Here is a 16205-nt window from a genome sequence, read left to right on the forward strand (position 1 = left end):
TGTATTAACTAACGTTAACACTAGAAGTGCCAGAATTCCATAACTACTAGAACTGCCACAAGCGATCATTTTGACCGTTAGATTGCAAACTCTATATCTTTAATGATAAATACCCAATTGAGAGATTAATGCATTTGTTGTATTAGGATATCTTTTAAAAACAAAACAACACCAAACTGTACATTTTAAAAAGTTTAATTATACATTTATAAATAATAATATCAGTAGCCCGTAATTATCGCATAGGGCCTATTCACAACAGAGCTATATTTCCATATCCCTTCAACATAACTCAGAACAGGATAATAACAACTAAAAGTATCTTATATAGATATTCTTTTGACAGTGAGAGAGACAATGTCACGGTTTATGAATTCGCTGTCTCCTTTCTCGTCTTGTTGTGTGTGTGTGTGTGCGTGGTCGCTGATCAATGCAGCTGATCAGCACGTGCGCTCTGATCAACGCGCCAGCTGCAAATGATCAGCGATTCGACCCTTTTCAGTGTTACTGTTCTCGCCTAGGGTGTTTCTCAAAACCAAGAATGCAAAGAACGGACTTGTGTTCTTGGGGAGAACGCTCTTGCTAGTTGTTCTTGGAAGAATGAACTCACAAGCTAACGAGCACACAGAACGCTGCTGACAGTTTGAGACGATGTGTTCTTGCTGGTATTGCGCAATAATACCCCCGCACAGACACCGTCTGCAGTGCCCAAACATAACGAGAATTGTTGACGATAACAGCCAGGCTGCAATGGTCTCTTGGCTGTGGGGAAAAACGAGTCTGTGAGCAAACTGGCCGGTTGGCTCGATAGCTAACGTTACACCCGCAGGCGCTTATGGAGATTCTCACTTCCGAAAACGTTTGAGCACATTTTCGATTAGCCATACATTTTCGTAAAATGCCAATATTTCAAATCTACACAGTTGATTTCTCGCATCAAATGTTCTCAGAAGTGAATTTAGTGATGAAATAGTGTACGTAATTGTAGAAAAACGAAATACTGTATTGACCTGCCTCTCCTTCCTCGAATGCCGAATTGAATGCTGGGATATTTCTCCCGTCAAGTTCACACAAGTTACCAGCCGATGCATCCTCGGTAAAATGGGCGTGTCAAGAACACATCCGGGATTTTTAACTGTTCTTGCCAAAATGCAAACTTCTGTATTGGGACAGTACTTGGGCCACAAAAGATGACGTTTCACAAGAACACAAGGACACAAGTACAGACAAGAATACAGATTGAGAAAGGCCCTTTGTCAGATCGTTGTGGATTTTTCCTGCGTGTTTGTTCCCTGCCTGTATCTGTTTTCCGTGTGTCATCCCGTGTTCAGCACTCCTGGTTCAGCACTCACTCCAGCGTCCCTGTGCTGCCAAGGGCTTCATACCGGACATTTGCACACCTTCACTCTCCCAGCATCTGACCAGCTCTCAATAAACATATCTGTCATTTTGCAATTGAATCTTCTGATTATTTCCTAATAGACAAAGGTCAACCGCGAGAAATGTAACAAAAGAATACCGCAAAATTCAGTGCGGTCAATATGACCGTCTATGGCCGAAATAGGTAAATATGTTCATTTGTTTGTTTGCCTTATGTGTAATTTATATTAAAAACATTTTAAATGAAAATACAGACACTTTTAGGAAAAGTCGGGTACCAGCAGGATTTTATTTATTTTTTCAACAAAGTTATTGCAGATATAAAATTCAAAACGGTCAAAATGACCGTCGTGGCCGTTCTAGTGTTAACAAAGATGAACAAAAACAGTAACAAATGTATTGCTCATGGTTAGTTCATGTTAATTAATACATTAACTAATGTTTAATAAATGAACCTTATTGTAAAGTGTTACCGACATTTTTAATCTTTTTTATCAGCTTTCAGCATTGGCTAACAAACAAACGCTTAAAGCTATTTTTTTATTAGTTTTAATATAGTTTTATATTATTACATCACAAAGAAATATGTGAAATGCATGCTTATACACCATTAAAAGAGATTTTCACAATAACATATCCCATGTGTGTGTGTGTGTGTGTGTGTGTAAGCATATGTCTACATATGAATGCAAAAGCACTTGTGAAAACACTTTATTATTAAGTAGAGTGACCAGCAGAGGGCAGTAGAAGACCACTTATTGGCTCACTTTCATTTTGACACACTTGATTTTCACCAGTATTCTGCACTAAAGCAAACCAGTTTTTCCATGTGAACTATTATAACACAATTATATTTTGTCAAAGTTTATCACTTCATTTTTATTGACACTTCACATTAATGCTAGCAATATGGTGCATCATGGTAAATCACGATAGAAACATGGTAAATCATTGTAAACAATAGTATTACATGGTGTATCATGGCAAATCATGCTACAATCCTGCGGTAAATCATTCTAGAATGTGGTATATCATGGTAAATCATCCTATAACATGGTAAATCATGCTACAATCATATTAAATCATACTAGAATATGTTCAATTGTGGTAAATCATGCTAGAACAGGATAAATCATGGTGAATCATACTAGAACTTGGCATATCATGGTAAACTATGGTAAATCATGCTAGATTCATGGTAAATCATACTGGAACATTGTAAATAATGAAAAATCACACTGAAATGTGGTATATCATGGTAAATCATGCTAAAACATGGTCTATTCTCAGTGGTTAAATGCTTGCTACATACAACTTAATGTCTTTTGATGCTTTTGTGCTTAAGGGCCTTAAAGGCCTTAAATGCTTGAACACCGCTAAATGCTGCTTGCAGCTTTAATTATTATTATTATTTCCCACTTTAAAACATGGATTACTGAATACTACACTGTCAAATGTTTTCATGGCATAAAGTTATTAAAATAATTTCAAAAGTCAATTGAGTGCTTGGATTGCATTACTCACAGAAATCATGTAGACCTACTTTAAAAATATATATATATATTATAGTTATATTTCTGATTAACTGTGCTCGTTATATTAAAAACATTGGCTTTGAGAAAGAATCGATTCAAAAGATTCGGAGAATCAGGCATCGTAAGTATCTTCATTAATGATATGTGACTCTGACTCTTTTGAACCGATTCTTTTAGTTCAATACTTGCATCGCTCACTGAAAGGATCAAATACATCGATTAGATAGAAACAGTGTTGGATGCTACAGATTGTTGAATGATCATTTCATGTGATCTGGAAACTGGCTAATATTATAATATTAATATTTAATATAATATTAAATTAATATACTATTTATAATATTAATTTACTTATTCTTGTTTTTGTATTATTTAGTTCTGTTTTACTGAATGTCAGTGGCAATTAAAATATGCATTACTCTGTACATGAAAATTTCAGAATGAAAAAGTACATGATTTCTATCTCATTTCATTCATTGATGATTCTTCTTCAAAGAATCGACTCAGAGAATCAGGCATTGTTCGAAAGAATCTCCATTAGTGATGCCTGACTCTGGAACCGATTCTTTCGGATTCAATAAGCGTATCGCTCACTGAAATGCAGCTCTTCGTTTGCTAAAGTAAAGCAGGCTTTCCAACACTAGTTTCCATTACAATATACTACATAATCAGTTTGCAGATCAATAGTTTTTCACCCAGAAGTACATCTCTCCCAGTCCGTGTGTGACCCGGAAGTGCACGCGATCTGTCTTTGTGTTTGTGTTTTGCTTCTGCTTCTCACTGTCAAACATCAGCGGCGATGAAGGTTAAGAGACTTTATAAAGATAAATGTATATCATAGTCATCTATCAGGTATGTTTAAGATATCTAATTTTATAAAAGCGAAAGAAAAGCGAGCAGAATGATGGTGATTTGTGCTCTTGCTAGCGGTGGCTTATACTGTGGTTTATTAATGACAAATGATTCATATTTATAACACTTTATCATTAATAATATAGCGCATCTATGTACAAACAGTATGAATTGAGGTTGCCTGAGCCTCGTGAAAGTGTTAAAAGCATGTCAACTTTATATTCATTCATTCAGTTATTCATACGTACTTAATTTAAAGAATTTGATATTCATTTGGTGAATATGTGAGTAATGTATATTTAGCGTAATTCATGTTTCATATTTTAAATGTGCTGTGTGTTTTATTAATGCAGATGATGGACGAAACCTCTCTCTGACCGCCTGAACCTGGTTAGTTTCACTTATACTTTTAACCTGTTAACTGTGAAAATCTAAATGCCTGTTTTATTTTATATAAAATATATTTCATAGAAAATAATTTGGACTTTAAAATTGCAATAAAACTAAAGCTGTTGTCATGATAAATCGAGGAATCGGGTCTCCTTTAGGACCCACGCGGTAATGCCTGATCAAAAGTTATCACGATGTCTTGATTAATTATAACTTATTGAACTATTATATGATGTTTATTACATTAAGTGCACAAACAACATGCTTGAAATATAAAATGAATGTCTGTTGCATAATAAAACAAACTGGAAACAAAACCATGCCTAGCAATGTTTTTTTCTTTTAGATAAGAATTGTTGACATACTATGTTCTGTAAAAGTAATTTAATATTAATGTTACACAATAATAGTAATGTGGTACAGTATATAATAATACTATAATACATTTTTAATAAATTAATTGTCACATAAACGTAATTCATTTGAAACATGTATTTGGGAACTATTTTGGAAGCAAAAAACATGCCTAATATAAGCTAGGCTAGCAGGCTAATCGGCTAGATGTATGCTATGCTAGTACGCAAGCTAAATAAAAAACAGTAAGAACTAGAAATGCTTGATTTCACAACCTATAGCTTCAGTTATAGTACATGAACCATGTAATTTAAAAGACATTAATCATCATTATATAACACATTTTAAACAATATAAATCATAACATTTGGGTCCTAAAGGAGACCCGATTCCTGGGGGGACTCGATTTCTCACCACACCATATGTCTAACAAAGTTGTGTTCCGAATTTAAAGTTGATTTCACAAAAATTGGTTGAATTATGAGTGTCTAAGCTTTCATGATACCTCACTGATGATGATTAAGGCAATAAAATGATAAGAATAGCTGATATATTGATGATGTCATCACATGTTTATGTATCTCTCTCTTGTTGACAGATCACATTACTCTGAATCCATGCTTTCTGATGAACTTGACTCCAAACCTGAGGTATTACTGTTCGAGAAGATTACAGATATTATATTACTGATAATATTAATGGTTATTTGTGTTATACACAGGGCCTAAAACTATCTTTTTGCCACACCTGCCTGTGGCCGATGACTTAAGAAAATGTACTTATGAAACTGATTTTGCAAAAACAGGCAGTAATAACAGCAAAATTTTAGATACCAGTAAAAATGCTCAATTCTCTATTTCAATTTCGATACAACTACTAGCCAAACTAATATAAAGGTAAAACATAATTAAAGACAAGTAAACAGTCAGTAATAAAATAAGAACAAATAATCAAATTACAAGCAAAAGCACAAATAAATATATATCAAATATACAAATGAAATAAACAGTGCTTTTCAATGTAAAATAACACTGCATATTCTTCACTGTATAAATGAAACATCCTTTTTGATTAATCCTTATTAAAGTTGTTCAGTCGAGAGCAGCGAGTGAGTTTTCTTTTGTTTGATTAGCATTAAACACACAGCAGGAATATTAGGCTACTGTCACTTTAAGAGCGAATGCACCGATCTAATATATTGATACACGTTTACTTTCTCAAATGTTTAACGTTAACTTAAGTCATAACCCACTATGTTTACTGGGATACGCGCAATTTTTCTTTTCTTACATTTGTCCGTTCAAGTGCAAGAAGCTGTGGAAGAGAGCTCAGTTTAGCATTCGCTCGCGATCTGAGACGTTATCTGTGCGCGCTTTGGATGTGTCCACACTAAACTTCCCACTGAATCGAGAAATGCTTCGGGATCGATTCTGAGATTTACGGAATGCATCGCGATTCTCTCTCGAATCGATTCTGAGTGTAGTTTTTAACGGCAGATCGCACACACCTCTTGAACCTTCTATAAAATATTCATTCATAAAGTTCGAAAAGGTTGAAGCAAATCACAAGGCTAATGTGGGCTGTTTACATTTATCTAGCATGATTAAAGCATTCTGAGGTACGAGTAGGGTTGGGTACCGAAACTCGGTGCCAGTAGGGAACCGGTTCCGACGTAAACGGTAGTAACCAGACCGAATAAGAACGACAATTTCGGTGCCTGATTTCGGTGCCTGACTTAATTAGGCACACACACACGCACAGTCTCTTCTGTCTCGCATGCGCTCTCTTGCTCGCAAGGTTTGGCTGCATTTCACGTGTAAAATTACGCGTCAGAACGCCCTCTGGGTGTGCGATAGTCTGAATCCATATAGAATCAAGCCAAATCATTGGCTGATGGAGCGGGCGCCGCTTCGACGCACTTACGTCGTCATATTATGTTGGAGCGCGCGCGCCATCTGCTCCTCAGATTTCTTTGCCGAAAAAGGAAGCTGGTCGGCAGCGCAAGGAGCTTGGCAGCATCTCGTTCCCTATTGAGAGAACATAGGTTACACCAGTAACCAGAGATGTTCTCTTTCATAGGTTCACTCAACGCTGCGTAGCTAAGAAGCAGTGGATTTGTATTTGTAGGCTGCTGTATCACGTGCCGTTTGAACTGACGCGCTACAGCGATCTGTCACATTTCAAAGAGCCAAAACGTTATTGTGTGAATCTCGTAAAAATATTGACAGAATCTGACAGCTGTGGATTTGTTCCATATCAAAAGTAACCTTGTCTGTCGGTGTCAGTGTCCTCTTTGTCCGCGATTTTTCTCTGCGTGAGAAAACGGATGTGTGGCGTGCGTGAGAGCGTGTGAAAAGGGTCAATTGCGTCTCACGGTCAATGCGTGAGAGTTGGCAGCTCTGCCTGCTAGTAATCTCTATTAATCTCCAGTATTATTACATTGTTTGATACAATATTGTTTTATTTGATGTTATGTAAATGTGAATTTTTATTTTATATTGGTTTTATTATTATTTGTATTTATATTGTTTAAAAATTTAAGTTAATATTGTGTCCAGTTTGGCCCTGTAAATAAAAGGGTATTATTTTTTGATAAAGTGTGTGCGGTTTCGTTTTCTTAAGTACCGTTTCAAGAACCGTTTAAGCACCGGAACCGTTTAAAAAATACCGAGTAGGTACTGGTATCGGATAAAACCCAACCGATACCCAACCCTAGGTACGAGTATTATTATATTAGGATTGTTGTAACTGTGTTGTTCTTATGGCACCTGAATAAATAGAGAAGTGTGCAAGTATTGGTATAAGTCTGTAGGTTTGATGATTGACACCTGTGTTGTGTGTTCGTGTGCAGCTGTTGGTCGAGTTTGTGCAGAACGCGTCGATCCCGCTGGGCCAGAGTCTGGAGGAGTCGGACCTCAAGCCCTCATGTGTCCCGTTGCTGTCGCCCACACACACCTCCTCATGCGGCCCACTGGACCTGCCAGGTGAAGCTCACAGATCAGCACCAGCCTTTACATATAAGCTTTTAGTTTTGCCTATATTAGATTTAAAGGTGCATTGTGTAATATTTAGGAGGATCTGTGGACAGAAATGCAAAATCGTATACAGAACCATGTTTTCAGTGGTGTATAAAGACCTTACATAATGAACCGTTATGTTTTTATTACGGTGCATCCGGAAAGTATTCACAGTGCATCACTTTTTCCACATTTTATAATGTTAAAGCCTTATTATGTAAAGCCATTCCAAAATGGATTAAATTAATAATTTTACAAACAATACCCCATAATGACAACGTGATAGAAGTTTGTTTGAAATCTGTCTATATAAGGTCCCACAGTTAACAGTGCATGTCAGAGCACAAACCAAGCCATGAAGTCCAAGGAGTTGTCTGTAGCTCTCCAAGACAGGGTTGTGTCGAGGCACAGATCTGGGGAAGAGGGTACAGAAACATCTCTGCTGCATTGAAGGTCCCAATGAGCTCATCTGCAAATGGAAGAAGTGTGGAACCACCACTAGGACTCTTCCTAGAGCTGAGCGATCGGGGGAGAAGGGCCTCAGTCAGGGCGGAGACCTAGAACTGTGGGGAGAGGGGAACCTCTTCCAGAAGAACAACCATCTCTCCACCAATCAGACCTGAGAACCTTCCAGAAGAACAACCATCTCTCCACCAATCAGACCTGAGAACCTTCCAGAAGAACAACCATCTCTCCACCAATCAGACCTGAGAACCTTCCAGAAGAACAACCATCTCTCCACCAATCAGACCTGAGAACCTTCCAGAAGAACAACCATCTCTCCACCAATCAGACCTGAGAACCTTCCAGAAGAACAACCATCTCTCCACCAATCAGACCTGAGAACCTTCCAGAAGAACAACCATCTCTCCACCAATCAGACCTGAGAACCTTCCAGAAGAACAACCATCTCTCCACCAATCAGACCTGAGAACCTTCCAGAAGAACAACCATCTCTCCACTCCACCAATCAGCAGAAGCCACTCCTTAGTAAAAGCACATGACAGCCCGTCTGGGGTTTACCAAAAGGCACCTGAAGGACTCTCAGACCATGAGAAACAAAGATTGAACTCTTTGGCCTGAATGGCAAGTGTCATGTCTGGAGGATCACCTGGTAAATACCATCCCTACAGTGAAGCGAGACTAGTCAGGGTCGAGGGAAAGATGAGGAACCGGGAGACTAGTCAGGGTCGAGGTAAAGATGAGGAACCGGGAGACTAGTCAGGGTCGAGGGAAAGATGAGGAACCGGGAGACTAGTCAGGGTCGAGGGAAAGATGTGGAACTGAGAGACTGGTCAGGGTCGAGGTAAAGATGAGGAACCGGGAGACTAGTCAGGGTTGAGGGAAAGATGTGGAACTGGGAGACTAGTCAGGGTCGAGGGAAAGATGTGGAACTGGGAGACTAGTTAGGGTCGAGGGAAAGATGTGGAACTGGGAGATTAGTCAGGGTCGAGGGAAAGATGAGGAACTGGGAGACTAGTCAGGGTCGAGGGAAAGATGAGGAACTGGGAGACTAGTCAGGGTCGAGGGAAAGATGAGGAACTGGGAGACTAGTCAGGGTCGAGGTAAAGATGAGGAACCGGGAGACTAGTCAGGGTCGAGGGAAAGATGAGGAACCGGGAGACTAGTCAGGGTCGAGGGAAAGATGTGGAACTGAGAGACTGGTCAGGGTCGAGGTAAAGATGAGGAACCGGGAGACTAGTCAGGGTTGAGGGAAAGATGTGGAACTGGGAGACTAGTCAGGGTCGAGGGAAAGATGTGGAACTGGGAGACTAGTTAGGGTCGAGGGAAAGATGTGGAACTGGGAGACTAGTCAGGGTCGAGGGAAAGATGTGGAACTGGGAGACTAGTTAGGGTCGAGGGAAAGATGTGGAACTGGGAGACTAGTCAGGGTCGAGGTAAAGATGAGGAACCGGGAGACTAGTCAGGGTCGAGGGAAAGATGTGGAACTGGGAGATTAGTCAGGGTCGAGGGAAAGATGAGGAACCGGGAGACTAGTCAGGGTCGAGGTAAAGATGAGGAACCGGGAGACTAGTCAGGGTCGAGGTAAAGATGTGGAACCGGGAGACTCGTCAGGGTCGAGGGAAAGATGAGGAACTGGGAGACTAGTCAGGGTCGAGGGAAAGATGAGGAACTGGGAGACTAGTCAGGGTCGAGGGAAAGATGAGGAACTGGGAGACTAGTCAGGGTCGAGGTAAAGATGAGGAACCGGGAGACTAGTCAGGGTCGAGGGAAAGATGAGGAACCGGGAGACTAGTCAGGGTCGAGGGAAAGATGTGGAACTGAGAGACTGGTCAGGGTCGAGGTAAAGATGAGGAACCGGGAGACTAGTCAGGGTTGAGGGAAAGATGTGGAACTGGGAGACTAGTCAGGGTCGAGGGAAAGATGTGGAACTGGGAGACTAGTTAGGGTCGAGGGAAAGATGTGGAACTGGGAGACTAGTCAGGGTCGAGGGAAAGATGTGGAACTGGGAGACTAGTTAGGGTCGAGGGAAAGATGTGGAACTGGGAGACTAGTCAGGGTCGAGGTAAAGATGAGGAACCGGGAGACTAGTCAGGGTCGAGGGAAAGATGTGGAACTGGGAGATTAGTCAGGGTCGAGGGAAAGATGAGGAACCGGGAGACTAGTCAGGGTCGAGGTAAAGATGAGGAACCGGGAGACTAGTCAGGGTCGAGGTAAAGATGTGGAACCGGGAGACTCGTCAGGGTCGAGAGAAAGATGAGGAACTGGGAGACTAGTCAGGGTCGAGGGAAAGATGAGGAACCGGGAGACTAGTCAGGGTCGAGGGAAAGATGAGGAACCGGGAGACTAGTTAGGGTTGAGGGAAAGATGAGGAACCGGGAGACTAGTCAGGGTTGAGGGAAAGATGAGGAACCTGGAGACTAGTCAGGGTCGAGGTAAAGATGTGGAACCGGGAGACTCGTCAGGGTCGAGGGAAAGATGAGGAACTGGGAGACTAGTCAGGATCGAGGGAAAGATGAGGAACCGGGAGACTAGTCAGGGTCGAGGGAAAGATGAGGAACCGGGAGACTAGTCAGGACCGAGGGAAAGATGAGGAACCGGGAGACTAGTCAGGACCGAGGGAAAGATAAGGAACCGGGAGACTAGTCAGGGTCGAGGGAAAGATGAGGAACCGGGAGACTAGTTAGGACCGAGGGAAAGATGAGGAACTGGGAGACTAGTCAGGGTCGAGGGAAAGATGAGGAACCGGGAGACTAGTCAGGACCGAGGGAAAGATGAGGAACCGGGAGATTAGTCAGGGTCGAGGGAAAGATGAGGAACTGGGAGACTAGTCAGGGTCGAGGGAAAGATGAATGTACAGAGATGTCCTTGATGAAAACCTGCTCCAGAGCTCTTGACCTCAGATTGTGGCGACGGTTCATCTTCCAACAGGACAACGACCCTCAGCACACAGCCAAGATAACAGAGGAGTGGCTTCGGGACAACTCTGGGAATGTCCTTGAGTGGCCCACCAGAGCCCAGCAACTCGAACCCAATTGAGCATCTCTTGAGAGATCGGAAAATGGCTCTGCACCGACACTCCCCATCCAACCTGATGGAGCTTGAAAGGTTCTGCAAAGAATAATGGGAGAAACTGCCCAAACATAGGTGTGCCAAGCTTGCAGCATCACACTCAAAGAGACTTGTGCCGAAGGTGCTTCAACAAAGTATTGAGCAAAGGCTGCGAATACTTATGTACATGTGATTTTTTTTCTTTTTTTCTTTTGTATAAAATTTGCAAAGATTCCAAACAAACTTCTTTCGCGTTATCATTATGGGGTATTTTGTCGAATTTTGAGGAAAATAAATAATTTAATCCATTTTGGAATAAGGCTATAACAAGAAAAAGTGAAGCGCTGTGAATACTTTCCGAATGCACAGTACGGAACCAAAACCAAAAATTATTCAGACACCAGATATAATTTTTGTTATTTTTTCACTAGTGTGTGCAGGACACTATAGTTCATGTATGTAAGTGAGGAGAGCAAAATACAGTAAACTGTGACATATTACACCCAAATATTCTTCATACAGTGACTACCAGTAACATTTATACAAATGTGGGAAAAAACATGATTCCTCCACTTTGAGCTGATGATGTTCTGCTGAAGTGTGTTTTCTGTAATTGCTAATGCTCTTTTTACACACAGACTGAACAACATGAAGCATTGCTTGGTCACTGGTTGATCTAAACTGGTATTCTCTAATTGTGTAGTTAAATTTAACAGCTGACAGATATTCAACATAATTCATGTGTGAGAGTCTAACAGAAGGACGGACAAAACCAGTCAAATATCCACTGATCTGAGAACTCTGAGTTATCGTCATATTACATTACCATTTTCTGAACTATAGTGAATAAACCGTGATAATGTGAGAAATGTTGAAGGAGTCTGAATAAATTTTGGTTTTACTGTATATGTGATGTGTGTGTGTGTGTGTGTTTCAGAGAGCGCTCTTAGCCATGCCGGGTCCCCAGCGCTGTCAGAGTTCGGGCCCGAGCGAAGCCCGCTGGTGGTTCATCTGCATCAGCCGTCTCCCTCGCCTCCAGCACACACACACACACACACACCCACAATCCTCCAGGACCTGCAGAACCACGACAGCACGTCCTACGTCCTGCTCAACCTGGCCAAAGGTCCGATTATTAACCCATCACTCCATCACACAGCAGACTAGACAACTGATACACTGCAAAAGAAATGCTTTTCTTACTCAGTATTTTTGTCTTGTTTCCAGTCTAAAAAACTAAAAATTATTAAATCAAGATGGATTTACTAAAATAGTAAAATGCTATAAGATTATGTCTTGTTTTCTGGGGGGGGAATTTAAATGAAGTGATTTTTTTCTTAAAACAAGCAACATTTTCTGCCAATGGTGTAAGAAAAAGAATCTTAATTCAAATGGAAAACAGAAAATGTTCTTGTCATATTTTATTACCATTTTCTATGGTAACTATAGCGAATAAACTGTGATAATGTGAGAAATGTTGCAGGTGTCTGGTTTGACTGTGTGTGATGATGCAGTGATCAACACACACTCTCTGTGCTGTAGGGTTGTCGTCGTCGGCCGAGCCGCTGGTGTTCGTTCAGGACGACGTGGACGAGGCGCAGGAGGAGATTTCTTCGGGTGACGGTGTGGATGCCGGCGCTCCATGGTACCTGCGGGTCCAAGAGCTCGCTCACGATAGCCTGATCGCCGCCACACGCGCACAGCTAGCCAAAGAAGCCCGAGCTGGCGGGAACGGTACCTGTCACTCACTCACTCACTCACTCACTCACTCACTCACTCACTCACTCACTCACTCACTCACTCACTCACACACACACTCTCACTCACTCACACACTCTCACTCACACACTCTCACTCACTCACACACTCTCACTCACACACTCTCACTCACACACTCACTCACTCACTCACTCACTCACTCACTCATACACTCACTCACTCACACACTCACTCACTCATACACTCTCACTCACTCACACACTCACTCACTCACACACTCACTCACTCACTCTCACACTCACTCACTCACTCACCCACTTACTTACTCACTCACTCACTCACTCACTCACTCACTCACACACTCACTCACTCACTCACTCACTCACTCACTCACCCACTTACTTACTCACTCACTCACTCACACACTCACTCACTCACTCACTCACACACTCACTCACTCACTCACTCACTCACTCACTCTCACTCACTCACTCACTCACTCACTCACACACTCACTCACTCACTCACACACTCACTCACTCACCCACTTACTTACTCACACACTCACTCACTCACACTCACTCACTCACTCACACACTCACTCACTCACACACTCACTCACTCACTCACCCACTTACTCACTCACTCACCCACTTACTCACTCACTCACTCACTCACTCTCACTCACACACTCACTCACTTACTCACTCACTCACTCACTCACACACTCACTCACTCACTCACTCACTCACTCACACACTCTCACTCACTCACACACTCTCACTCACTCACACACTCACTCACTCACTCACTCATACACTCACTCACTCACTCACCCACTTACTTACTCACTCACTCACTCACTCTCTCACTCTCTCACTCACTCACTCACTCACTCACTCACTCACACACTCACTCACTCACTCACCCACTTACTTACTCACTCACTCACTCACTCACTCACTCTCACTCACACACTCACTCACTTACTCACTCACACACTCACTCACTCACTCTCACACTCACTCACTCACTCACTCACTCACCCACTTACTTACTCACTCACTCACTCACTCACTCACTCACTCACTCACTCACTCACTCACTCACTCACTCACACACTCACTCACTCACTCACTCACTCACTCACACTCACTCACTCACTCACTCACTCACTCACTCACACTCACTCACTCTCACACTCACTCACTCACTCACTCACTCACTCACCCACTTACTTACTCACTCACTCACTCACACACTCACACACTCACTCACTCACTCACACACTCACTCACTCACTCACTCACTCTCACTCTAACACTCACTCACTCACTCTAACACTCACTCACTCACTCACTCACTCACACACTCACTCACACACTCACTCACTCACTCACCCACTTACTTACTCACTCACTCACTCACTCACTCACTCACTCACTCACTCACTCACTCACACACTCTCACTCACTCACACACTCTCACTCACTCACACACTCACTCACTCACTCACTCATACACTCACTCACTCACTCACCCACTTACTTACTCACTCACTCACTCACTCTCTCACTCTCTCACTCACTCACTCACTCACTCACTCACTCACACACTCACTCACTCACTCACCCACTTACTTACTCACTCACTCACTCACTCACTCACTCTCACTCACACACTCACTCACTTACTCACTCACACACTCACTCACTCACTCTCACACTCACTCACTCACTCACTCACTCACCCACTTACTTACTCACTCACTCACTCACTCACTCACTCACTCACTCACTCACTCACACACTCACTCACTCACTCACTCACTCACTCACTCACACTCACTCACTCACTCACTCACTCACTCACTCACACTCACTCACTCTCACACTCACTCACTCACTCACTCACTCACTCACCCACTTACTTACTCACTCACTCACTCACACACTCACACACTCACTCACTCACTCACACACTCACTCACTCACTCACTCACTCTCACTCTAACACTCACTCACTCACTCTAACACTCACTCACTCACTCACTCACTCACACACTCACTCACACACTCACTCACTCACTCACCCACTTACTTACTCACTCACTCACTCACTCACTCACTCACTCACTCACTCACACACTCTCACTCACTCACACACTCTCACTCACTCACACACTCACTCACTCACTCACTCATACACTCACTCACTCACTCACCCACTTACTTACTCACTCACTCACTCACTCTCTCACTCTCTCACTCACTCACTCACTCACTCACTCACTCACACACTCACTCACTCACTCACCCACTTACTTACTCACTCACTCACTCACTCACTCACTCTCACTCACACACTCACTCACTTACTCACTCACTCTCACACTCACTCACTCACTCACTCACTCACTCACCCACTTACTTACTCACTCACTCACTCACACTCACTCACACACTCACTCACTCACTCACTCACTCACTCACTCACTCACTCACTCACTCACCCACTTACTTACTCACTCACTCACTCACACTCACTCACACACTCACTCACTCACTCACTCACTCACTCACTCACTCACTCACTCACTCACTCACTCACTCACTCACACTCACTCACACACTCTCACACTCACTCACTCACTCACTCACTCACCCACTTACTTACTCACTCACTCACTCACACTCACTCACACACTCACTCACTCACTCACTCACTCACTCACTCACTCACTCACTCACTCACTCACTCACTCACTCACTCACTCACTCACTCACACTCACTCTCACACTCACTCACTCACTCACTCACTCACTCACTCACACACTCACTCACTCACTCACTCACTCACTCACTCTAACACTCACTCACTCACTCACACACTCACTCACTCACTCACTCACTCACTCACTCTCACTCTAACACTCACTCACACACTCACTCACTCACTCACACACTCACTCACTCACTCACTCACTCACTCACTCACTCTCACTCTAACACTCACTCTAACACTCACTCACTCACTCACACACTCACTCACTCACTCACTCACTCACTCACTCTCACTCTAACACTCACTCACACACTCACTCACTCACTCACTCACTCACTCACTCACTCTCACTCTAACACTCACTCACACACTCACTCACTCACTCACTCTAACACTCACTCACTCACTCACACTCACTCACTCACTCACTCACTCACTCACTCACACACTCACACACTCACTCACTCACTCTCACACTCACTCACTCTAACACTCACTCACACACTCACTCACTCACTCACTCACTCACTCACTCACCCACTTACTTACTCACTCACTCACTCACTCACTCACTCACTCTCACTCACTCACTCGCTCACACACTCACTCGCTCACTCACTCACACACTCTCACTCACTCACACACTCACTCACTCACACA

At 42.7% G+C, this 16205-nt stretch overlaps 1 protein-coding gene across 1 annotated transcript in view; it reads left to right on the forward strand.

Moving 5' to 3' along the window:
• Positions 1–4145: 4145 nt before the first annotated feature.
• Positions 4146–16205, forward strand: part of znf410 (zinc finger protein 410) — a 39828-nt gene continuing 27768 nt past the window's right edge. Inside the window, exons 1-5 of the mRNA XM_056234397.1 lie at positions 4146–4157; positions 5110–5161; positions 7363–7495; positions 11979–12167; positions 12584–12775. Coding sequence (XP_056090372.1) covers positions 5129–5161; positions 7363–7495; positions 11979–12167; positions 12584–12775 — 547 coding nt within the window. The 5' untranslated portion in view covers positions 4146–4157; positions 5110–5128. The remainder of the gene's footprint in view (positions 4158–5109; positions 5162–7362; positions 7496–11978; positions 12168–12583; positions 12776–16205) is intronic.

Source organism: Rhinichthys klamathensis, unplaced genomic scaffold (genome assembly GCF_029890125.1).
Source record: "Rhinichthys klamathensis goyatoka isolate OS25496 unplaced genomic scaffold, OSU_Roscu_1.1 h1tg000394l_1, whole genome shotgun sequence".
NCBI lineage: Eukaryota > Metazoa > Chordata > Actinopteri > Cypriniformes > Leuciscidae > Rhinichthys > Rhinichthys klamathensis.